General features: G+C 44.6%; 1 protein-coding gene across 1 annotated transcript; it reads right to left on the bottom strand.

Moving 5' to 3' along the window:
* Positions 1-21,500, bottom strand: LOC125440922 (ubiquitin-conjugating enzyme E2 B). The gene is made up of 6 exons (XM_048511041.1): positions 21,278-21,500; positions 9,008-9,088; positions 7,795-7,820; positions 4,519-4,608; positions 2,712-2,800; positions 1-566 (listed from the first exon to the last, which is right to left on the bottom strand). The coding sequence occupies exons 1-6, from the start codon at positions 21,319-21,321 to the stop codon at positions 438-440; spliced, it is 459 nt and encodes a 152-aa protein (XP_048366998.1). The 5' UTR covers positions 21,322-21,500; the 3' UTR covers positions 1-437.
* Between the last annotated feature and the right edge of the window lie 3,244 nt (positions 21,501-24,744).

Raw genomic sequence — 24,744 nt, 5'->3', positions numbered from 1 at the left:
TCTCTTGCACTGAGGTTATGTATTTCAGCTTTACATGAAATATTTTATATATAAAACTCTGGTAAGTGACTTTTTCCAATTTAAAAATCTAAAGAATTCAAAAATAAGGCATTCAATATTTTGAAAAAGTACAGATTTACAAAATATGTATATTCTGTCATGAAAACTTCACACCAACATTATGCACTTTGAAAAAAATACAAACAGGATATATTACAAATTTATGTAGCAATAACTTAAGTCATAACATGCAATAAAAAGTACATTAATCAAGGTACACAAGCGTTTTAGAGTTTTGAAACTGAAGGGCTTTTTTTGCAGACACATCTGTATGCAAATCAAATGTGGCACTTGAGAAATTCTGGTAGCATTTCCTATCGCAAGTTATATTGTACATGATAATTATGAAGACAAAAGTTAACGAAGGAAGCAGCTTCTTATGAATCGTTCCAACTTTGTTCAACAATAGCGGAAACTCTTTTTTCATACTCTCGCTTGTTTTCCTGATAAAGTTGTGCGGCCTGGCTGTTGGCGGGACTATTTGGATTGGGTTCGTCAAGCAGCGACTGAAAGAGGAGGAAAAAGAAGGCCAAAAAAATAAAGTCAATGAAAAGGGAACGGATACTCGCTGCAACCTTAACCACATCTGCTCAGAAACGTACTCGGGCCTAAACCTTGGAGAGTCAGAAGTAACACTTCACTGGCCAGGAAGAGATCTTGAAGGAAACTGTGCTCTTCACTTTCGTTTGGGTGTGGCTGACCTCTGCTGACTCAGTTAAGAGCCTGGGGGTTTTATACTGGATTTTTAACATCACTGCTTAAGAAACACATTAATGCAGCTACAAAAATGCTTTCTTCCAACTCAGCCTAGCCTGGAAGATGACCCCCTACATCACAGGTGTCAAACTCGTGGCCCTCCAGATGTTATGGGCTACAGTTCCCATCATCCCCTGCCAGCATGATGATGGCAGGGGATGATGGGAACTGTAGCCCATAACATCTGGAGGGCCACGAGTTTGACTCCTATGCCCTACACTGACATAGTTGATCAGTCACTTGAATCGATGACATGGTAGCAATGAGATTTGAGTGCAGCGAGGCACTCTATGTGGGTCTCCCACCAAAATCAATTCAGAGGCTCTAGTAGTTGATTCAGAACTCCACAGCTCAGTATTTATCAAAAGCTAGATCAGGTGTCTGCAACCTGCGGCTCTCCAGATGTTCATGGACTACAATTCCCATCAGCCCCTGCCAACTGGCCATGCTGGCAGGGGCTGATGGCAATTGTAGTCCATGAACATCTGGAGAGCCGCAGGTTGCAGACCCCTGAGCTAGATGGAGCATACAAATTACCCCCATTCTGCAGTCACTCCATTAGCCCATCAGTTACTGGGTTCAATTCAAGCTATTGGCTATCACATCTGAAGCCCCTCAGGGCCTTCTCCTGGGAGACTGCCTCTTCCCCATGTTCTGCCAAAACAGCTTCGCTGACCTCTGCCGGTGCAACCTTGCGAATGAGCAGAATCAACAAATGCCATGCATGTGCTTTCTCTGCTGTGGCCCCCACTATGTAATAGCCTGGCTGACGAGATCAGGAAGGCTCCCAATCTCCAGGTGTTCCACAGACTATACAAAACCGAATAACTGAAACAGAGCCTTCTTACACAGGTAACAGAGTTATATTGCAACGAAATGGTTCAGAAAGATGCTTGTGTAAAGGGTGAGGACTAGGTACTGTGTACAGCTTGTACCGTTGGTTTCTGTAACTACAATCCTATGTAATTTCTGCACAGGTTAACGTTTCATGTTAATGCTTACGCTTGGTTTCAGCTCTCTTTAGAGTTCTACAATCCAAATCCTATAGCAATGTTTATTAGATGTCCCATCCTGTTGACTGCATTGACTTACAAGGTGTAATCTGTTTCGAGTCTCAATGGGAAAGGCTGCCTATAAATAATGTAAAATAAATACATAATGTTCAATGGGGCTTGCTCCCGAGAAAGTGTTCTCAGAATGGACTCTAAAACTGCATTTACCAGGGAGACAGCCCCGCCAAATTAAGTGAGACTCACATAGGGTAATAAGCATGCAAAGCGGGTTGATTTAAAATATTTTATGCGACCTTTCCACCCAATTAGGGTCGTGTCAAACATAAAAACCTGAACAGTTAAAAATGTTTACTTAAACAATTAAAAACAACTGCTCATTGAATGAGCCTTCGTTGCTGTATACCTTGTTTATTTGTTTGCAACCTGACACCATACACCCAGTGGTGGGATCCAAAAATTTTAATAACAGGTTCCGATGGTGGTGGGATTCAAACAGTGGCGCCGCCGCACGCACGCACCTCTAGTCCCCGTTGGGCAGGGAGGTTGCTTTAGTAACCCCTTCTCGGCACTCAGAAAAAATTAGTAACCACTTCTAGAGAAGTGGTGAGAACTGGTTGGATCCCACCTCTGCATGCACCCTCTTGAGCCCCCTGAAATGAAACTAAAAACGGATTCAGTGGTTTCTGAAGCATGTACCCATTGTTCTGAAATATGTATCTATTGTCACATTCAACATAATGTCTTAACTGATACGGTAAAGGAAATACAAACTGATTTCTTAACCAAATGTTCCTAAGTAGGCTAGAAACAGTTCCTACTATATTGTGGTTGGTATTAAACGGGAAGCAAGGAGTAGACTTGGATGCTGCTGGTGTACGTTACCTGAATTGAGGTTAAAATAGACGAGACATCATATGTTGGACTCCAACGATTCTGAAGGATATCTAAACATATGCTACCATCTGCATACACTAAAAACAAAAGAAGGTTTTAAAATTAACGACACTCATGACTTTTGCAGAGCCCGTCCCAATGAAGTTCAGAATTTCAATTCATATTTATCTCAACAGCTTGCAACCTTTTCTGAGGGCAAATTAAGGCTGCAATTTTAAGCACAGTTACTACCGCGTTTCCCCCCAAAATAAGACCTACCTCGAAAATAAGCCCTAGCGTGATTTTTCGGTCTTTTTGGAGGATGCTTGAAATATAAGCTCTACTCCAAAAATAAGCCCTAGTTACAGATTCCCTGGTACAGCCCCCGCCCTGCGCCCCCACCCCACCCCCGGGTGCTATGCCCTGGGGCAAAATAAATAAAAGATTGATCTTGTGTTGTGGGGAGCTTCGAGCAAGCTGTATGGTTTGTTTTAGTTTAGCATTCTCTCCTGATTGTTTCAGCTTCAGATTCTGTGGCTGGCATCTTCAGAGGATCCCCTGAAGATGCCAGCTGCAGATGCAGGCGAAACGTCAGGAGAGAATGCTGCTAGAACACGGCCATACAGCCCGGAAACCACACAGCACCCCAGTGATTCCGGCCGTGAAAGCCTTCGACAATAGAAATAAGACATCCCCTGAAAATAAGCCCTTACGCATCTTTTGCAGCAAAAATTAATATAAGACCCTGTCTTATTTTCGGGGAAACACGGAAGAAAGTATGTTCCAGTGACATCAGTGGGACTTTGATCTAAGTAAACATAGATAGGATCAGACTGTGCAACAGATTTTGACACAGCCTCTTTTTCAGGTGACTCTTCAAAAATGCTGCAAACTTGCAGTTATATCAGCGTGGGTCACTAGAGGTCAGTGCCTTTGTATAAGCCCATGAAGGAGAGCAGGTCATCTCTCACCCACAGAGCATCTAATTATCTGTAATTCATGTTATGCAGGAAGAAAAAAATTATGGTGTAAAGTTAGTTTGTCAGATTCAAAAATTAGTAAGAAACTTGTTTGTTTGTTTTAAATATCCTTGATAGTTAATTAGGCTGTTGGAAGCTCATGACCCGCAGTACTTATGATACAGAGTCAAGACAGAATAGTGTTATCTAAAAAGACAAGCTTTTCTTTGCTTTGTAGATACAGAATCCTATACTTTTCTAGGAATGAGAAAATATCTGTGTCACAAATCAGAGAGGCTCTTTACGCACTTGTGCACAGCAGAACTGGTAAAAAATTTCTTTCACAGATCATCCCTCTTTGCCCTTGCCAGTATAGCCAATGCTCATGTTGGGAGGGACTGATGGGAACTGTAGTTGGTCATTGGTCATGCTGGCAGGGGCTGATGGGAATTGTAGTCCATAACATCTGGAGTGTCAACAGTTCGCCACCACGGGCATAGACTGTGTAATCTGCCTTGAGTCTTAGTGAGAAATGTAGACTAAAAATAACATAAATAAAATAAAACTGTTGTTCTTTTGTAATTCTACTGTTGGTTTTATTTATTCATATATATATTTGCATTTTGCAAGCTGTTCTGGGTCCCCATTCATAAAAGAAACCCCTTTAGATTCGCAGTTTATAATCCTAAATTTCTATCTGTTTTTGTATTTGCTGTTTTGATCGTATTGTTCACGAGCTGTGAAAACTTTCTGGGCTGAGTAATTGGCGTGACCGAGTCTTCCAATGAAGACACTGTTATATGTCAAAAAAGGACATAACATTGCATATATAAAATGTTATAAGCAAGAACACTCACCATTAGGATGGAACATTTTTGATAGAAACCTAACTGTCGGAGGCTTATTTGGATATTCTTCTGAAAATTCTATTACTAACTTAAAGGTACCTGCACAGCAAGAGAAAAGAGAGAGAAAAGACCATGTACATGCAATTGTTTCTAAAACCCGGACGTGACATTTCAGTTTTTCCAAAAAAAAGTTATGACTAACATCAGAGCCTACTACTCTAAAAATAATGCCAGACCGTGTGTTTATTTTTATTTCGAGTGTTCATAAAACTCTGCAATACGTGCTATGAATAGAAATAACATCAGCATCCTCAAGCAGCCCACTCAGCCAAATCTACACCACGATATAAATTATTCAGATATTCAGAACTGCACTGAAGAAAAGGCAGATTCAATAAGAAATTATTTCCATGGAAATTCCCACAGCCTGGGAATATTATTATTATTATTATTGTAGATTTCGTGCGGATTTCGTGGCCTTCATTACAATTCTTTAGCTGGTTTTTGGCCTTCATTACAATTCGAGCCTCACCCAGAGGCCTAGGAAGTTGTAATGTATCGGCGTAGTATTCGTGTGGATCCCAGCAGGGCTGCCTTCTGAATTTGACAGATGTTAATTTTGTCAATTCGAAGATGTTTTAGGTGCTGCCCTAGTGTTTTTGGGATGGCGCCCAGCATGTCGATTACTACTATTGTTATTATTGTTATTAATTAATTATTGTTAATAATATTGTAGATTTCACAGCTGCCAGATCTTTAGCTGGTTGTTGGCCTTCATTACAATTCGAGCCTCACCCAGAGGCCTAGGAAGTTGTAATGTATCGGAGTAGTATTTGTGCGGATCCCAGCAGGGCTGCCTTCTGAATTTGACCAATGTTAATTTTGTCAATTCGAAGATGTTTTAAGTGCTATTATTATTATTATTATTATTATTATTATTATTACTACTACTACTACTACTACTACTACTACTACTACTACTACTACTACTACTACTACTACTACTACAAAACAGTTATACACAGCAAACAAGATCAATATGCTGGATTTTTTGTATTATCCATCACATCGTCGGACACTTCCCAAGCATCTAGGACTGTGTGGATGTATCATCTAATAATGCGTGCAGAGCCGAAGTAGGGTGGCCTTTTGCAGCTGACATATGGTGATTTTGTCAAGCGCCAATTGTTTTTTAAAGTGCCGCTTCAAGATCTTTTAGGCACTGCAACCTGCAGTGTGCCGCATCACCACTGGGACCACCTTTACTGGCTTCTTCTGTGCCAGAGTCTTTGTAGTTCAATCCTTTAATCCTGCATTAATCGTAGTAAGTATTTCCGAGTTGCTTCCTCATCAATCCTTCTGTCACCAGGAATTGCAACACTCCAACTATCCTTACACTTTTTCCTTTTTTTCCCCTAACAATCGCGTGAGGTCAGGAGTATTGTGTTCCAAAACTTTGTCAGTCTGAATTCGGAAGTCCCAGAGTAGTTTTACGTGTTCATTTTCAGTGACCTTTTCAGGTTTGTGATTGTGATTATTATTGTGAATAATAACAACAACAATAATAATAATAATAATAATAATAATAATAATAATAATAATAATAATAATAACAACGTCACAATAGGCTAGCAGCAATGGTGCACTGGAACCTTTGCAAAAAGTACGGCCTGCCCTGTAGCAAGACCTGGTATCGAAAGACAGTTTCAGAGAAGTCCACAGAAATGAAGAAGCAAAAAATACTCTGGGACTTTAGAATACAGATAGACAGACACCTGGCACACAACACCCCAGACATAACAGTGATAGAGAAGAAACATGTTTCTGATCATCGATGTTGCTGTACAGCGACAGCAGGGTAGAGGACAAAGAGCTGGAAAGATCACAAAAATACAAGGACCTACAAATTGAAGTTGAACGATTGTGGCAAAAAAGAACAACAGTAATCCCACTAGTAGTCGGTGCTCTAGGAGTGAACTCTAAGAAATCTTGAAAAACATCTGGAAAGCCTAAACTTGACAGAATATCAGTCCACATTTTTCAGAAAAGCAGCACTTAGGAACTGCACATATTCTACGCGAATACTTCTAATATTCCAGTCCTGGGAAGGACTCGATATTCAGAGATGAATTCCAGACACTTGTGCTGTGTTGTTATGTGTATAACAATTATTATTATTATTATTATTATTATTATTATTATTATTATTATTATTATTATTCGATTTCTTAGCCGCTCTACCCCCCGAAGGGCTCAGAGCGGTGTACATGTAAACAAAAGAATAAAACAATAAAACCAGTGCACAAAGACAAGAGAATATGTAGGTGTCAAACTCGCGGCCCTCCAGATGTTATGGACTACAGTTCCCATCATGGCAGGGGATGATGGGAACTATAGTCCATAATATCTGGAGGGCCACAATTTTGACACGTATGTGCTGCACGGTCCATTTGCATTCTTGTGCCAAGCAAGACAGGGAGGCTTTACAAAAATCCCCCCTCCTTTCTGACTGACTATGTTAGATATGTAAGAGTAAACAGGCTAGTAAAACTATTCATGGGTTACTAACATCTTTGGACTTATCTGCAAAGCTGTTATGAACTACCCAGGCTACTTACCCACCTACCAAGTAACGCAGAATATTAAAAATCAGCGGTTGGATCCTACTTATTTTTCTGATCAGTCTTACCCATTTCCTCTCCTTGCTGCAATTGCCATCTCACCCTACTTTTGTCCTGGTTAATTTTTAAATCCTGATAATCTGATTTTGGTTATGGTGTGGAACTATAATAACTCTGACTTGATCGACATTATGAGGACATCAGAAGGATCTGCCTTTTGCTTGTCTAGACTGCAATCCTTAATGCGATTACAAATAAAAGATAATCAACCTGTAACGAATATTTGCCTATTGGTGTTGTCAACATAGGATACTTCACAATTTATGACAATTGGTATATTTTAGAGATGGATCTTTGGTTATACTTTTCTAGTTTTGGGTGGTATTACAGCAAATGAAATTTTACCATGGATTATTTCACACAGAGGCAGAACAAGAAGGAACTGCGCCCGGGGTGTGCGTTCGTTCTGCGCCCCCGGAACACCCCCGCAAGGCACGCGCCTGGGGCGTCGTGCCCCACCCGGTTCCCGGGGCGCTACGCCACTGATTTGACACAATATGGTGGCTAGTGGAAGCTGATGCTTAGACAATGGAAAGCTCCTGTAAGAAATTTAGTAAGACTGCTCCTCCCACCCCAAAAAAGTGAGGGAAAAAGACCAACTTACCATCTTCAAAAGGAGTACCTTCGGGCCTAGACAAGAAAAAAATACAAAGTGTTCTAAACAGACAAACTTTTAAAATTACCTTTCTTTTAAATTACAGAAGACTGTGACTACTATAAAAGAGCAAATGAACAGAAGTAGTACTGGTTGTGGTGGGTTTTTCAGGCTGTGTGCCCATGGTCTGGTGGATCTTGTTCTTAACATTTCGCCTGCATCTGTGGCTGGCATCTTCAGAGGTGTATCACAGAGGTGCACACCTCTGAAGATGCCAGCCACAGATGCAGACGATACGTTAGGAACGAGATCCACCAGACCACGGCCACACAGCCCGGAAAACCCACCACAACCAGTTGAATCCGGCCACGAAAGCCTTCGACAGAAGCAGTACTATTTCTTAGAACAGAGTTCTTAAAACCATTGAGGCTCCCTCAAAACTGCAGTAAGGATATTAGGTAAATATGCAAATTTATTACATAAGACAAATGTGATTCTTAGTCTCTCGTATTTCAGCAGAACAACCAGAGGTGGGATCCAGCAGGTTCTCACAGGTTCCCGAGAGTAGGTTACTAATTATTTGTGTGTGCCGAGAGGGGGTTACTAATGGGTGATGTTGCCACAGGATTTTGGCCTTAGTTACACCCCTCCTCTCAGCAGTAGCGCGCAGAACTTGAAGCAGTCTAGCAGGAGGTGCACTGGCATGCGTGGCAGCCTGCGCCTGCGTGCATTCGTTTCCCGCCCAAGGACCGGCGCAGTGGCTGCGTCCTTGCCACAGCCTCGCCCAGGAATGCCCCGCCCCCGGAATGCCCGACCACGCCCCCGTCGTGCCCCGCCCAGCCCCATTGGAGCTACGCCAAAGTTTGAATCCCACCACCATGGGAACCTGTTACTAAAATTTTTGGATCCCACCACTGAGAACAACCACCATAGTGTCTTGCTCACAGAGTCAGTTTAAGCAATGTGATCGATATACTTTAGCCAAAGTTTTGAGTATTATGAACCACATAATGCACTGATGGTTACTTGCTTCAGTCCTAATTAAGTTTCGTATTTATGTATTTACATTTAAAAATAACAGGGAATCTTTAAAAAAAGGATAAAGTATTTCCCTCTGCCTTAAAAATTCATCTCCAAAAGGGTGTTCAGTCCTTGCACAAGCTTTCATGCAGTTACCTAGAAAGTATTTATTTTCTTCTGTGCTAAAGCATTTTTCACTTACCCAAAAATAACAGCATTCCATTGCATTATATTGTTCTCAGACGGTGCACCACTCACACCCACAGGAGGATCTTCTTGTAATCTAAAACCCAGAAAAAAAAATTCACAGTGTGTACAGATGTTAACTATAGAATGACACAATAATAATAACTGCATAAATAATCAAAAGTTACTCTTAAAAGTCTAAGGACTAATCTTGGAAAGAAGGTACAATATACACCAGTACTTTGAACAACACAATGGATAGAGCAGTCGCTCTTGTCTGGATATTCAGATCCATATCTCTTGGTTCTGGACTCACAGAACTACCCAACAAATAGATTCACGCCTTAACATGGCAAGGGGGTCTGTGCGTGTCTGCACAGCCAAGAGCTATTGTAAGGAACTTCAGAAGGACTGGAAACAAAGCAACTTAAATCAGTTCATTTATTCCATAAACTTCAACGGTCTCAGTACACGCCATGCGAGAACTGACCCCCCTCGGCTAGAACTGTCGTTTTTACAGACGAAGACACTGCCCCTCCCCCTTGCACAGTTCCCAAGCAAAGTTTCACACAGGAAAAGCAAAAGTAAGCTTCAAACATACATGATAAGCATAAGCATAGAAAGGTCAATACTCCGGGCAGTAAGCCCAGCACGAGAAATGTGCCAAGGACGAGACGGCTGGGTGAGCGCACTAGCCCCCACCCTTACAGCTATACTATAAGGAGATTATACCACGTCAAGAGGCTAAACTCCTAGCACCGTGGTGGCGAACCTATGACACTCCAGATGTTCATGGACTACCATTCCGATCAGCCCCTGCCAGCATGGCCAATTGGAAATGACAAACACAGAACAAATGTAGCTGTTGTAATAATGAGGCGAGAGGAAGCACAAGAAATCAGGGACTATAATGCACAGTCTGATTAAAAAAAACACATCAACCCGATTTCATGGAAACCCTACCAACATAACCATCGTTCAAATTTATGCCCCAATTATAGATGCTAATGAAACAATTGGAAACTGTTACACAAGTGTCTAGAAAGAAATTGATCACATACTTAAACAAGACGTGAGGATAATGATAAAACTGGAACGCAAGTTGGGAAAAAAAGCAGAATTGAATATTATAGACGATTTGGAGTAGGAACACGGAATCAAGCAGGGGAATGACTCACGGAATTCTGCAACGACAACAATTTGTTCATTGCAAACACATTTCAGCCAAACAGAGATGATTTGTATCCACAGATATCTCTGAATGGCCAATATACAAACCAATCTGATTACATAATCGGAAGCGGAAGATGGAGAGGTTCTATTCTCTCTATGAAAAAAACCAGACCAGGAGCTGACTGTGGTATAAACCATGAACTGTTAATACCAAAGAAAGAAAACAAAAAGGAAAAGGAAAGAACAAGAGATCTATTCCATACAATCCAAGAATCAAAGGGAAATTCAAAGCAGTTAGGAATGCTGAAAGATCAGCATTGAAATGCATTCATTGAACAGTACAAAATAAAAAAGGCAGAAACAAATCACTGAAGAACTATGTAGAAGAGATGAAAAGATGCCTGATTCCCTCAAAGGAGAATCTTTTGAAGAAGAACTTGCAGTTTTAGATAATGAAATGATACCTGTACTCAAAGTAATTAGGAGAAATAAATCACCTGGAGTAGATCAATACAGCTAGCTCAACTCCACTAAATTATTAACAAGAATATGCCAACAGATACGGAAAACAACACAATGGCCCACAGACTAGAAACGCTCAATCAACATGTTCCAATTCAGAAAAAAGGAGACGTCAAAGACTGCAGCAATTATTGGACCCTCACATTCGTTTCTCGTGTGAGTTAATGTTCAAAATCTTACAACAAAAACTGTTACCATATATGAAACAAGAAATGCCAGATGTTCAAGCTGGATTGTGAAAAAGAAGAGGCAATTTAGATAATACGGCAAATTTCCATTGATTACTGGAGCATAAAAGAGAATTTCAGAAGAAAATCAGCATGTGTTTCAAAGATGACAGCAAAGCTTTGTACTATGAATCATGAAAATCTACGGTTGGTTTGAAAGAAATGGGTTGCCTCAACATCCGATTGTTTTGATGCTCAACCTTCACTCTGTACAAGCGGCTACTGCGAGAACAGAATACTGAGAAATAGAATTGTTTCCAGTTGGCAAAGGCATCTGATATGGATATATGTATGTGTTCAGTCTATATGCAAAACATAAGGAAATCAGGATTAGATTTAGATGAAAATGGAGTGAAAACTAGTGGCAGGAAAATTAGCAATGTTAGATATGCATTGAAGTCTTGAAACAACTATGAATGAAGGTTCAAGCAAAAAGTGCCAGTGCAGGATTATAGCTGAACCTCAAGAAGACAAAAGTAATGACTACTGAGTAATTACACAACTTTAAAGCTGATGATGAAGAAACTGATAATTGTTAAAAAGATTTTCTATTCCTTAGTACCAAAAAGGAGATTGTAAACAAGTAATCAGAAGTAGACTAAGAATGGGAAGGGCAGCTATGAAGGAGCTAGAAAAGATTTTTAACAATAAGGAAGTATCACTGGTAACCAAGATCAAAGCAATGGTGCGACCGCACTTGGAGTACTGTGTTCAGTTCTGGTCGCCACATCTCAAAAAGGATATTGAGGAGATAGAAAAAGTGCAGAGAAGGGCAACAAGGATGATTGAGGGACTGGAGCACCTTCCCTATGAGGAGAGGCTGCAGCGTTTGGGACTCTTTAGTTTGGAGAGGAGGCGGCTGAGGGGGGATATGATTGAAGTCTATAAAATTATGCATGGGGTAGAAAATGTTGACAGAGAGACATTTTTCTCTCTTTCTCACAATACTAGAACCAGGGGGCATACATTGAAAATGCTGGGGGGAAGAATTAGGACTACTAAAAGGAAACACTTCTTCACGCAACGTGTGATTGGTGTTTGGAATATGCTGTCACAGGAGGTGGTGATGGCCACTAACCTGGATAGCTTTAAAAGGGGCTTGGACAGATTTATGGAGGAGAAGTCGATTTATGGCTACCAATCTTGATCCTCTTTAATCTGAGATTGCAAATGCCTTAACAGTCCAGGTGCTCGGGAGAAACAGCCGCAGAAGGCCATTGCTTTCACATCCTGCATGTGAGCTCCCAGAGGCACCTGGTGGGCCACTGCGAGTAGCAGAGAGATGGACTAGATGGACTCTGGTATGATCCAGCTGGCTTGTTCTTATGTTCTTAAAATAATTCAAACCACAGCATTCCCAATTACTATGCTGAACAATGAAGATGAATAGTGTCGAACAATGAAGAAAGCAGAAAGGGGCAAAATGTGAAATGTGGTGATGGAGGAGAGTTTTATAGGTACCACTGTAGTCGACCCACGTGGTCAGCGTAAGAACGAGACGAGACGCGGAGATAACATCTGGTGGAGATCGCCAGCAGCGGGAGCCCGGAGGTCCGTGTTCCTAGCGAATCTCCCGCGTGCTGGTTCCTGGCACCTTTTATTGTTATTCTATCGGGGGCGTGTAGGAGGGAGGACCGGGGGGAGTTCCGGGAGAGCGGGAGGCGGGAGGTCGGGAGATCATCATGTGATGCATGATCTCACCTGGCTACGTGCGGAGAGGAGTGTAAGCGTCTGAGCCTAATCCTCACCTGGGGGCAGGACCATTGTCCCTGCGCCCGGTGACTGAGCCAGACAGTTCATGACCTGTGACTCATAGGGGGATGAGGAGTGGGGGTGCGGTGCGACCAGAAGGCCGTAGGTCCGTTGGCGTTCCAACGTTCTACCACGGTGCTGCTGGGTCAGCAGTGCATTACTACAACCACGGAACGGACCCCCCCAAAAAACCAACTCTATAGATCAAATCAAGCCTGAACTCCACATAGAAAATGAAAATGACTGAACGGAGGTTAATACATTTTGATCACGTTATGAAAAGACAAGTTTCACTGGAAAAGACAACGATGCTAGGAAAAGTTGAAGGCAGCGGGGGGGGGGGGGAAGGAAGACCCAACGTGAGATGGATTGACTCAAGCCATGGCGCTCAGTTCACGAGATCCGAGGAGGGCTATCAACACAGAACATTTTGGAGATCAATGCATATATATGGTCACCATAAACTGGAAGTGATTTGATGGCAGTTAACACACACACATTCATAGTAAATGTCAAAGAGGTATTCAGATGGATAGGGATGTGGCTCAGAGGCGTAGCTGGGCCAGAGTGCACCCGATGCACACTCTGTTTCCACACACACACCACACACACACACCTCTTACCTTGGATAAACAGGGCAGGCTGGAGAAGCAGCCTGTTCCCTTCAGGCTGAAAACGGCCTGGTGGGAACTATACTTCCCATGAGACCTTGCAAGTCCCAAGGTCTCATGGGAAATGTAGTTCCCACCAGGCTGTTTTCAGCCTGAAGGGAACAGGCTGCTTCTCCAGCCTGCCCTGTTTATCCAAGGTAAGTGTGTGGTGGGGTCGCCGGGGGGGGGGGGTAATTTTCCGCCGCCCCCTCAGGTGTGCACCTGGTTCAATGTACGGCCCCTGGCAGCTCTGCCTCTTATGTGGCTCAGTGACAGACAATCTGCTTCATATGCTGAATGTTCTAGCTTCAATCCCCGCCGTCTCTATTTAGCAACTAACAGCAGGCGATGTAAAAGCACCTAGAGAGCCCCGGCCAATCAGAGTAGACAAGTCTGACCTTGAAGGACCAATGGGCTGAATCACTGTAAGACATCTTCGTGTGATCCCTGACCCTCGCCTGGAAACAACTACTCAGAACGCTTTATTGAAGAAATATTTAAGTATGATTTGAGAGACCAACAGAAACTTACTGAAACATGAGGTTGGTGGGTTTTAATTGTCTCGATCCTATTTATCTTGCAGCGCTGTTAAGACCGTGCTGCTTTAGTCTGGTTGGTGGGCTTGTTTGACTTTAGTGAACACTGATCCTTCCAAAAACATTTTGCCTTACCACCGTGTGTTCTCTATTCCCCAAGTACCACACATTTTGCTTCCACGTGATCACGAAGCATCTATGGTGTGAATTCTTAGGATTGCACTACGCCTCATTAAGTGCAGGTTCTTTACCCTTAAATCACAGAAACGCTAGGCAGCACGGAGTCCACCCACGTGGCAAATCTGACCTCTAAATCTTCACGCAGCATAGGAACTTGCTTTCCTTTCCTTTCTACGAAATAATCTCGCCCATCAGGGACAAATATTCTCTCACTGTAACACTGGTGATATCCTGATAATGATTTCTCTTCATATTTTAAAAAGCAGAGGGCCTCGGAGATGTATTCCAGTCACAGACATTGTCGCTTTCCTTCTTCGCAGTCTCACAACACTAAGTGAGAATACAGAGCAATCCATTTCCATTTATTAATTCTAGGGAAGGGAACACTGGAAGCAATACAGCACCCTTGTTACAGTAAGAACATAAGAACATAAGAACAAGCCAGCTGGATCAGACCAGAGTCCATCTAGTCCAGCTCTCTGCTACTCACAGTGGCCCACCAGGTGCCTTTGGGAGCTCACAGGCAGGATGTGAAAGCAATGGCCTTCTGCGGCTGTTTCTCCCGATCACCTGGTCTGTTAAGGCATTTGCAATCTCAGATCAAAGAGGATCAAGATTGGTAGCCATAAATTGACTTCTCCATAAATCTGTCCAAGCCCCTTTTAAAGCTACCCAGGTTAGTGGCCATCACCACCTCCTGTGGCAGCATATTCCAAACATCAATCACACGTTGCGTGAAGAAGTATTTTCTTTTATGAGTCCTAATTCTTCCCCCCAGCATTTTCAATGAATGCCCCCTGGTTCTAGTATTGTGAGAAAGAGAGAAAAATGTCTCTCTGTCAACATTTTCTACCCCATGCATAATTTTATAGACTTTATAGTAGGTTAACAACATGGCACTGTCAATCTGTGGTTCCTTGCTCCCAAACTACCTTGTAGTCAGATAACCCTGTACTTTGAGCATGCTCTGTTCCAGCAATTCAATGTCAACAACACAAGTCACCTAAAACCTTGGCTGGAGAGCAAAGGAACGTGATTTCTTGCTACATGATAGCCCGACCGCATGCCAAAGCCCTGGCCTCAAGCACTAAGCCCCACAAGTGCAGTTCACGAAGCTTTCAAAACGAAAGCCGTCTCCACAAAGATTTTGCAGCTCAGAGTTAGCTGGAGGCCACAGGAAATATCTGTGCTCATTTACTGTTTCAGTCAGCCTAAAATCAGTGATGGCGAACCTTTTCGAGGCCGAGTGCCCAAACTGTAACCCAAAACGCACTTATTTATCGCAAAATGCCAACACGGCAATTCAAACTGAATACTGAGGTTTTCGTTTAGAAAAAAACAGTTGGCTCCAAGGCGTGCGTTACTCGGGGGTAAGCTTGGTGGTAGTCGGTGGCTTTGCTTTGAAGCACACGTGCAACTCTTCCAACGGGTGAATCGCAACCCTAGGAGCGTTTACTCAGAAGCAAGCCCCATTGCCAACAACCGAGCTTACTCCCAGGTAAAGGATCGCACTTTAGTACTTCGCATGAAAATCAGTGGGGTTTAACAGCGCTTAACAGGGTTACCTACACTGCTTCCCCTAAACTAGCTCTTAGGTTAAATGCTAATAATTGAACCCAGTGGCCCAGGCCAGCCTAGTTGTGGGGGGGGGGGGATTTCCCCCCCCCACATGACGAAGTCTGTGCACCCGTGCCATAGGTTCGCCACCACTGGCCGAAATCAAGAGCAATCAACAGAAAATGCTTTGGTTGTGCGTTCCTGCATGGCAGGGTTTGGGCTTGGTGCCCCTTGTGGTCTCTTCCAACTCTATGGTTCTACGATCATCCCAAGTGTGCCGTCATAATATTGACAGAAGAGCTGAACTAAAACATGTTCAAAGTGTCTCACTTGCACTGTTCCAAAGAATACTTAACAAGTCTGTGGCCGAGTTGAAATCGAAACTGGAGGCTTCCCAGAACCGGGGCAGCATTCTCAGCCATTATGTGAAACCCGACTATTTTCTAACGTTATACTGAATACATGCTTGATTTTATTTTGCTTCATTTTGGGTGCCCATCCCACCCTAACCCAGCCAAAGGTCAGGATCGAGGCGACTTGCATACAAAAAAAATATAATACAACAAAATTCAGCCCCAAAACAGTTAAAGTGAGGCATTTAACATAAAATTTACAAAGCTTTGGTGCCAGTAAAATTTCTAAGCAAGTTTTCCAATGGGAGGAGATCATGTCATAAGAGCAAATGAAGCTAAAAACGAAGTCTCCCACTACCTATCCGATCAAAATGGAGGAAGAGAGGGGGAAGGGGGGAAAGGAAGAAGAGGAAGAGTTGGATTTATATCCCCTCTTTCTCTCCTATAAGAGACTCAAAGGGGCTTACAAGCTCCTTTCCCTTCCCCCCCTCACAACAAATACCCTGTGAGGTAGGTGGGGCTGAGAGAGCTCCGAAGAACTGTGACTAGCCCAAGGTCACCCAGCTGGCGTGTGTTGGGAGAGTACAGACTAATCTGAATTCCCCAGATAAGCCTCCACAGCTCAGGCGGCAGAGCGGGGAATCAAACCCGGTTCCTCCAGATTAGATACACGAGCTCCTAACCTCCTATGCCACTGGAGGACGGGGAAGGGGGAAAAGGGAAGAGGAAAGGGAGGTCACTCAAGATTATAGAACTGTAACTGCCTCAACTAGAGGTCTGGTGGAACATCTCTGTCTTTCAGGCCCTGTAGAACAGTGATGGTGAACCTTTTCGAGACCGAGTGCCCAAACGGCAACCCAAAACCCACTTATTTATCGCAAAGTGCCAACGTGGCAATTTAACCTGAATGCTGAGGTTTTAGTTTAGAAAAAACGGTTGGCTCCAAGGTGCGCATCACTCGGGAGTAAGTTTGGTGGTAGTTGGTGGCTTTGCTTTGAAGCAACTGTGCAACTCTTCCAACGGGTGAATCCTGACCCTAGGAGGGTTTACTCAGAAGCAAGCCCCATTGCCAGCAACCGAGGTAAAGGATCACGCTTTCGTTCTTCCCATGAAAATCAATAGGGTTTAACAGCGCTTAACAGGGTTACCTACACTGCTTCCCCAAAACTAGATCTTAGGTTTAATGCTAAAAATCTCCCTGAAATAATTACACTATTATCACACGACGAACTCTGGGCACGTGTGCCCACAGAGAGGGCTCTGAGTGCCACCTCTGGCGCCCATGCCATAGGTTCGCCACCACTGCTGTAGAACGACACTCTATCCTGCAAGGCCCTGGTCTCAGATGACAGAAAGTTTCACCAGACCAGGGATGAAAATGCCCTGACCTTGGTTGAGACCTGCCGAATGTTCTTTGGGCCAGGGACTTCCAAGAGGTTACTTCTGCAGAAGTGTAGAGCTTTTCAGGGGTGATTTTGGGAGATGTAGTCCCGTAGACATCAGGGCCCCAGACTGCTCAGGGCTTTAAAGGTTAACAGCAGAACCATGATCCAGAATTCAACTGTTAACCAGTACAGCCGGCTTAGCACAGGAGAAATATACAGTCTTATTTTCCTTTACAACATTTAGGCTATATTCTCTGCCTCAGAAGATAAAGGGATTGTCTAAAGGATTTCATACCGAGAACGTGTATTTAATATCTCCCTCCTAGAGGAACAAGACGGCTCCCCTAATGCTACAACCACACACAATCCAGCCAGCTAAACAAAGTGTAAATTCACACCGTAAACGCTGTTAATTCTCCTCACTTTTCAGAACATTTCACTGGCATGAGCAATGCCCAGTTAACGTTCCAAGAGAGAACGTTGCTCCTGGTGACGTACAAAACCTGTCCAGCCTTTTCACATTTCATTTTACAAAGAAGCAAATGTACTCCTCCCCCCCCCATCACATTGTTTTCAAACATAATCAGAAGAGAAGGAAAAGTAGGAACTAAATGTAAGTAATTTGCTCAAGCTATTGCAGAGCCTTTAAACTTCATGCACAAGTGTCAAACTCGCGGCCCTCCAGATGTTATGGACTGCAGTTCCCATCATCCCCTACTAGAAGGATGCTGGCAGGGGATGATGGGAACTGTAGTCCAGAAGAAGAAGAAGAAGAAGAAGAAGAAGAGGAGGAGGAGGAGTTTGGATTTATATCCCCCCTTTCTCTCCTGTAGGAGATTCAAAGGGGCTTACAATCTCCTTGCCCTTCCCCCCCCTCACAACAAACACCCTGTGAGGTAGGTGGGGCTGAGAGAGCTCCGAGAAGCTGTGACTAGCCCAAGGTCACCCAGCTGCCATGTGCGGGAGTATACAGGCTAATCTGAATTCCCCAGAGAAGCCTCCACAGCTCAGGCGGCAGAGCAGAGAATCAAACCCGGTTCCTCCAGATTAGATACACGAGCTCTTAACCTCCTACGCCACTGCTGCTCCTAACATCTGGAGGGCCACGAGTTTGACGCCTGTGCATGATTTGATGAGATTACTTTTCTGATTCGCTAAAAATAAATAAATGCAGTATGGACAGTTCATTTGTAATTATTTTTGGAAAAGCTTTTTAAAATGCATTATTAAAACTGCAAAATCAAAAAGTGATTTTTAGCATAAGTAGGTAGCCAACCTGTAAAGTATATTATGTTTAACACAAAGTTTTGACTTGGAAGATGTTTTAAGACTAAGCTTAGACTTAGAGCTTCCACAAGGAGGACAAATCCAGCACAAAGTATGCCAAGAGAGCCATCCCAAAATAAAGGCAGCAGTGAATAAACTTCAAAACTGAATGCTTTTGTACACTCAGACCTCAAACATGGGAAATGGATTATTAATACTGCCTGATAGTTTTAGTAATTTTTAGCACTGATATAGTTTTTTTTTCAAATTTATTAGGCAAAACTATTATCAGTGCTACACATTATTAAAACAATCAGGCAATATTAATGACTTGTTCCTGTTTCCCATGTTTGAAGAACGAGCATACCAAAGCATTCCGTTTTGAAGTTATTTCTCCTATAGCATTTATTATAAAGTAACCCACACTGATTGCAGTGGAAGATATTCATAGGAAAAACTGATTATTGCATTTATTTATCCGGGCTTTTGACAATGTAACAGCTCTAACCCATTCTGTTGGGCAGGCAAAGCCATAGGGGCCAGCCTTAACAGCCATTGCATCCCAATCCTAAAGAATTCCCCATTTCATAAAAACAAAATGCACTGTTTGACTGCACAGCTGTTCTTCTTGACTGGACAGTTAATGCAATGCAGACCTGTTAACACCTTAATGGTACAAACTAAACTTTACTGAGCTTATAAAGGGTGCTTTTAGAGGAGAAGAACAGGTTTCTCTGCGCGATCCGTTCACAGTGCCAGGCAGTGGGCACTTTGGGTAGGATGCTTTTCTTGGCGCCAACTTGAGAAAAGAAAATGGCCATTGTTTTGCCAACATCAGCATAAGCTCTTCAGATGTCTCCAAATGTCAGTTAAAGCTATGAAGCAGAACCATTAAAGGAAGTAATCCTAAACAAACCTGGAAATGCACCAGCTTGCCTGGTGAAAGAAGGACCCAGCTGGCTTCCTTGTGAGAAAGCTGGCATTTCCTTTAAACGCCCAGGACAGCTGAGATCACTGAATTCACTGGCCTTTTCGGCATTAGGGACAATGGAAGCAGTTGGCCACACACCCCAAAAGATTCCCATGTGCCCTTTCCACAGCTTCCTCCCCTCCCTACCAGTTATGGAATCCTCAAGCCAGCCTTTCGAAAAGTTTACATTTCTGGAAGTCCAGGCGTCTGCGCACCAGGTCTCTCCACGCATCAGAAGGAAGAGTTGAGTGGACAACTACAGTAATTCTGTTCTGAAGCAGCTGGGGATTAAAAGATTCGGCCTGTCCCAGGGAAGAGGAGGTGACGGGGCTGGAGGGAGCTTTATTTACAGCCCAACCATCATTGAGGAACCTACTACTGTGACAACAGTGTCTTCCTTTTTTGAAGCCCTTGAATTGGCAAGTTCCGTTCGGATCGCTGGACACGGCGCGCTAGGTGGGAATTGACACGCCAACACGGCAGTGACGAGGAAGTGTCAGATTCGTGACCCACCTTCTGCCCTCCCTGTACAAAATTTGGCAATTATTTCCTACGCGCGTGTGCAGTCTGTTATGGCCTTTGCATGGACAGCACTTCAACCCTCCAAATAGATCTTTGGTTGTACCTTTAACCCACAGAGGCCATTTTAATACTCACTACAGGACAGTAGTGCTGGGGGGGGGGGAGGGGGGAAGGAAAATGACAGAGAACCCAGATGCATTTTTTAACCCATGGATTTGGACACACACACACACACACACACACACAGAGAGAGAGAGAGAGAGAGAGACCCCAGTTAAGGCACCCCTCAATCAGAGGGGTCCAGTAGTTTTTCCCCCTGATGTGGCCATTCCTGCCCCCTGGACCAGAGGTCTCCTACAAGGGGGCTGGCCAGTGTGTGGTAGGAAAATCCCCTGGATATTTTTTTTTTGGGGGGGGGGGGGAGAAACAGTTCCTCTCCCGGCTTGGGCCAGCCGCTGCCCTGCTGCCCTCCCCCACAGCCGCTTGGGGTGGCCACCCTTGCCGTTCGGATCACTGGACATGGCAGGCTAGGTGGGAATTGACATGCCAACACTGCAATGACAAGGAAGTGTCAGATTCGTGACCTGCCTTCTGCCCTACCTTTACAAAATTTGGCAATTATTTGCAAAAGTATTTGCAAAACACACACACACCCCAGTTAAGGCACCCTTCAATCAGAGGAGTCCAGTGATTTTTTTCCTCTGATGTGGCCATTCCTGCCCCCTGGACCAGAGGTCTCCTACAAGGGGGCTGGCCAGTGTGTGGTAGGAAAATCCCCTGGATATTTGGGGGGGGGGGGTAATAGCAAGTCCTGTTGCCTTTTGTCTCTGGAACAATCCCCCTCCTTCGCCTGGATCTCCTCTTCTCTGACAGCAGGAGGAGGAGGAGGAGGAGGGGGGGGGCAGCCCAGGGACGGGTGACATGAACAGACCCTCCTGGAAGGGGGGAGGTGGTGGCTCCTCCACTACTTTGCGGGCAGAGGGAGAGAAGGAGAAACCCGGACCTCTTCTCCCCCCCCCCCCCGCTTACAAGGAGGGGGAGGAGGAGGGGGCGCCCCAGAGGGCCCACCCGGGGGAGACACGGGGGAACCCCTACATAGATCCGTCCCACTCCAGACAAACCCAGGCGGGGGCGGGGGCGGGGGTGGGGGGCGCCCGCTGCTCCCAGGGGCGAAGAAGGGGGGCAGCACCCACCTCTTGAAGTCCCGCATGAGCCTCCTCCTGGCCGGAGTGGACATGGTCCTCCCGCTCACCACAAAAGAGTCCCTCTCCCCAGAAAGCCTCAGCACGGCCGGCAGCACAGCTGTCTCCCTCCTCCTCCTCCTCCGCCGCCGCCGCCGCCTCCTGCTGCTGCTGCTTCACAAACAACTCCGCAATGGCGTCTTCCTCCGCCGGTGGGTGGGTGGGGGAGGGAGGGAGGGAACGGGCCGCCCTTCTCGACCGTACCACGGCGCCTGCTCGGGAGGGGGGCAGAACACGGCTTAGGGGCGTACCACTGCGCCCGCGCGAAGGGGGGGGGAGAGCAGGCGTGCTTCAAACGCTCATCGCGTGTCCCGTAGGAGGACGCAGAGCCTGGCCGGGGCCTGCGGGTCTTTCCAGTGGTAGAGTCCGGGGAGGGCAAAGAGCTGTCCAAGGAGGGGCTCCAATGAGCCCCCCCTCAAAGCTCAAAATAGCCCTAAAAAGCCCCCCCCCCCCCGCCCGAAATGCATTTTGCTTAAAGATTTCAGGTGTTTCTGGGAACCTGGGACTTCCCTGAGGCTCCTAGAAAGAAAGATCCGTCTGGCAGGGTCGTGTCCCCATTCTCTGGATTTAAGCATCCACAGATGGGGCCTTGTTGAGAACTAGCTATGTTGGGTCTGGGCAAAAGGACCTGCATTTTACCTTTTTCCAGATATGTTGATGGATGCGCCTGATCACAGAAACTTTCCTTATCACGGAAAAGCACAACTCCAGACCACTGTTTCTTTTTTAAAAAATAAAACTTCTCTTAAAACTAAAGGTATGAAGAACACGGGCAAACTCAATGCAAGGCCTGTTTACTGACGGAGGGGGCATCTGCCAGGTCGCAGGGGGATTACTCGCAGATTAAATGTGTAGGCAGGATTGACTCCATCCTCAAGTACCCCCAATCGCTGTCTAGCATGCGAGTCAGCACCCCACATCGGCTCTAGTGACAACATACAAGCGTCCAGAGTGAGACCCAAGGAGTGGCAACACATCCCAATGTTTGCTAGGCAGGCTGTTTATAGGGGTTGGTTTGCCATCGCCTTCCCCGGCCATCTACAATTTACCTCCAACAAGCTGCATATTCATTTTAGCATCAGTGGCATAGTGGTTAGGAGCAGGTGCAGTCTAATCTGGAGGAACCGGGTTTGATTCCCCGCTCTGCCACTTGAACTGTGGAGGCTTATCTGGTGAACTAGGTTAGCTTGTGCACTCCAACACGCGCCAGCTGGGTGACCTTGGGCTAGTCTCAGTTCTTCGGAGCTCTCTCGCCCATCTCACAGGGTGTTTGTTGTGAGGGGGGAAGGGAAAGGAGTTTGTAAGCCCCTTTGTGCCTCCTTCAGGAGAGAAAGGTGGGGGGATATAAATCCAACTCTTCTCTTCTTCTTCTTTACCGACCTTGGAAGGATGAAAGGCGGAGCCAGCTACCTGAAACCGACTTCTGTTGGGATCACCCGCAGGTCATGAGCAGGGCTTAGACTGCTTAACACTCTGCGACACCGGGTTTCCATCATTAAAAGGAGCTAAGGTAATCTTACATGGTATAAATTGTTTCACTTCCATAGCTTTGTGGACAGGTCACTGGCAGGGCAGCTATAAGAACACTGTCCTGGGTGTAAGCCCCAGTGACCAGACCTGAATACAATTCAGAGTATACCTGCTTAAGATTGTTCTTAGTTCATCTTCTTTATCTTTATTAACCTTTAATAGGCATAGATAGATCAAGATTTACACAGACACATTCTGCAGTCTCAAATATAATTCAATAGCAAGAAAATAGTCCACATAACTTGATGGTTGACTTCAAGGGATTCAGATCACTTCAGATTTTTTTTAAAAGAGATAGCCAGAGCAAATGACAGTAAATACTCCTACACCAGAATGTAAAAATACAGTCTAATATAAAATTGCAATATAAATAGATCTGTTTAGCAAGTTAAAAGCAAAATAATACAGCAATAGGTATCCTACCATGCCTAAATATTAGACAGTGTGTGTCAGTTAGATTGGGGAAGATACCTATCTTTTATAAGAAGTTCAACATTTATTTTATGTATCATATTTAATATTTAAGGATTTGATTCTATGCCAAATTTGGTTTAGTGTACTGGTATAGTATATTTAAAAAAAACAGTTAAAAGTAATAAAATAGGAATAAGTTAGCACTTTGAAATGGTTGTCAGGTATAGAGCTACCATACGTGTTGTATGAGGTTCTTAGTTCATGTCAATTATCATTTTTTGTTTTCTTCAGGTATTTTGATAAAATTGATAGGAAGGGCTTGAACTGGATTACAGCTGACGGGCAGACGGTGTTTATATTTTCCTATTTAAAAAAAGACTTGAGTCTACATCAACGGGCATGCTTTAATTGATAGTATTTTAATGTAGCAGCAACATGATGGATGTTTGCTTTATTATCATAATCAACCTTCCCCCACCCCCCTGTCCACGATTGCACACTGCCACGAAGAAACCAGCACTGTGTGTCACATGTGGAAGTGAGGAAAAGGTATCCCAAGGAGGGCAACAAAAAAACATTAAAGTCTGATTATGCAACCGGAGAATAAAGCAACGTCAGACACTTGACGTTTCCAGAAAGTTCCAACCACCGGGACGTTTGCAGCCTTGTGAAAAAAGTTGCTTCAGAGAAATCTTGCTATGTTTAGGTGAGACTTCCCTCCTCGGTCGCCATCTCTTGACGGGAATCTATAGAACAGGGCGAGACCAAAGAAGTCCCGCACTCTGACGTAGGCAGCCCGGCTGTTTGTAGGGCTGCTTGTTGCTATGGCAACAGGGCCTGTTTGCCGGCTGAGCCTGGGTGGAGTCAACACGGGGAGCTCCCGAGAGCAGGCCAGAGGCCCTCTAGCACAGGAGTCTGCAACCTGTGGCTCTCCAGATGTTCATGGACTACAACTCCCATCAGGTCTGCAACCTGTGGCTCTCCAGATGTTCATGGACTACAACTCCCGTCAGCCCCTGCCAGCATGGCCAAGCATTTAAAAAGCTATAGGGCCACAACAAACAGTGACATTCATTAGAGGCACTTCAGAACTGCAACCTAGAACAAAAAACGCAGAGACAACCTGCCTCTCTTACCCCGTTCTGGGCAAAAAATGCCTCCGGAACAGCAAAAAAAAGCCCGCAAGGAGCATTAAACAAGTTAGAGGACCACAAAAAACTGTGGCTTGCATTAGAGGCACTCCAGAACTACAATATAGAGCAAAAATACACAAACAGTTGCATTTATTAACTCTTTCCAGGACAAAAATGCCTCCGCAACAGCAAAAAACCCCAGGAGGTGCATCCCTCAGCCAAGATGGACCCCTGACCAAGCTCTCTCTTCCTCCCCCACCCACCCCGCCCACCCAGTTGATGGCTGGTTTCGCTAGCCTTGGATTTCCGCACTGCGTCAGATGCCACATCCAGCTCTGCCAC

The sequence above is a fragment of the Sphaerodactylus townsendi genome, linkage group LG11 (genome assembly GCF_021028975.2).
Source record: "Sphaerodactylus townsendi isolate TG3544 linkage group LG11, MPM_Stown_v2.3, whole genome shotgun sequence".
In the NCBI taxonomy this organism is placed as follows: Eukaryota; Metazoa; Chordata; class Lepidosauria; order Squamata; family Sphaerodactylidae; genus Sphaerodactylus; species Sphaerodactylus townsendi.
This window is presented reverse-complemented; position numbering and strand designations above follow the sequence as displayed.

Bases quoted from the DNA above. Each gene is read 5' to 3' on its own strand.
- LOC125440922 (XM_048511041.1), bottom strand. From the start codon at position 21,321: ATGTCCACTCCGGCCAGGAGGAGGCTCATGCGGGACTTCAAGAG. The intron at 7,821-9,007 runs GTAAGTGAAAAA...TTTCTTGTCTAG, and splicing joins TGGAATGCTGTTATTTTTGG to GCCCGAAGGTACTCCTTTTG. The intron at 567-2,711 runs GTAACGTACACC...CTCCTCTTTCAG, and splicing joins CTATTTTAACCTCAATTCAG to TCGCTGCTTGACGAACCCAA.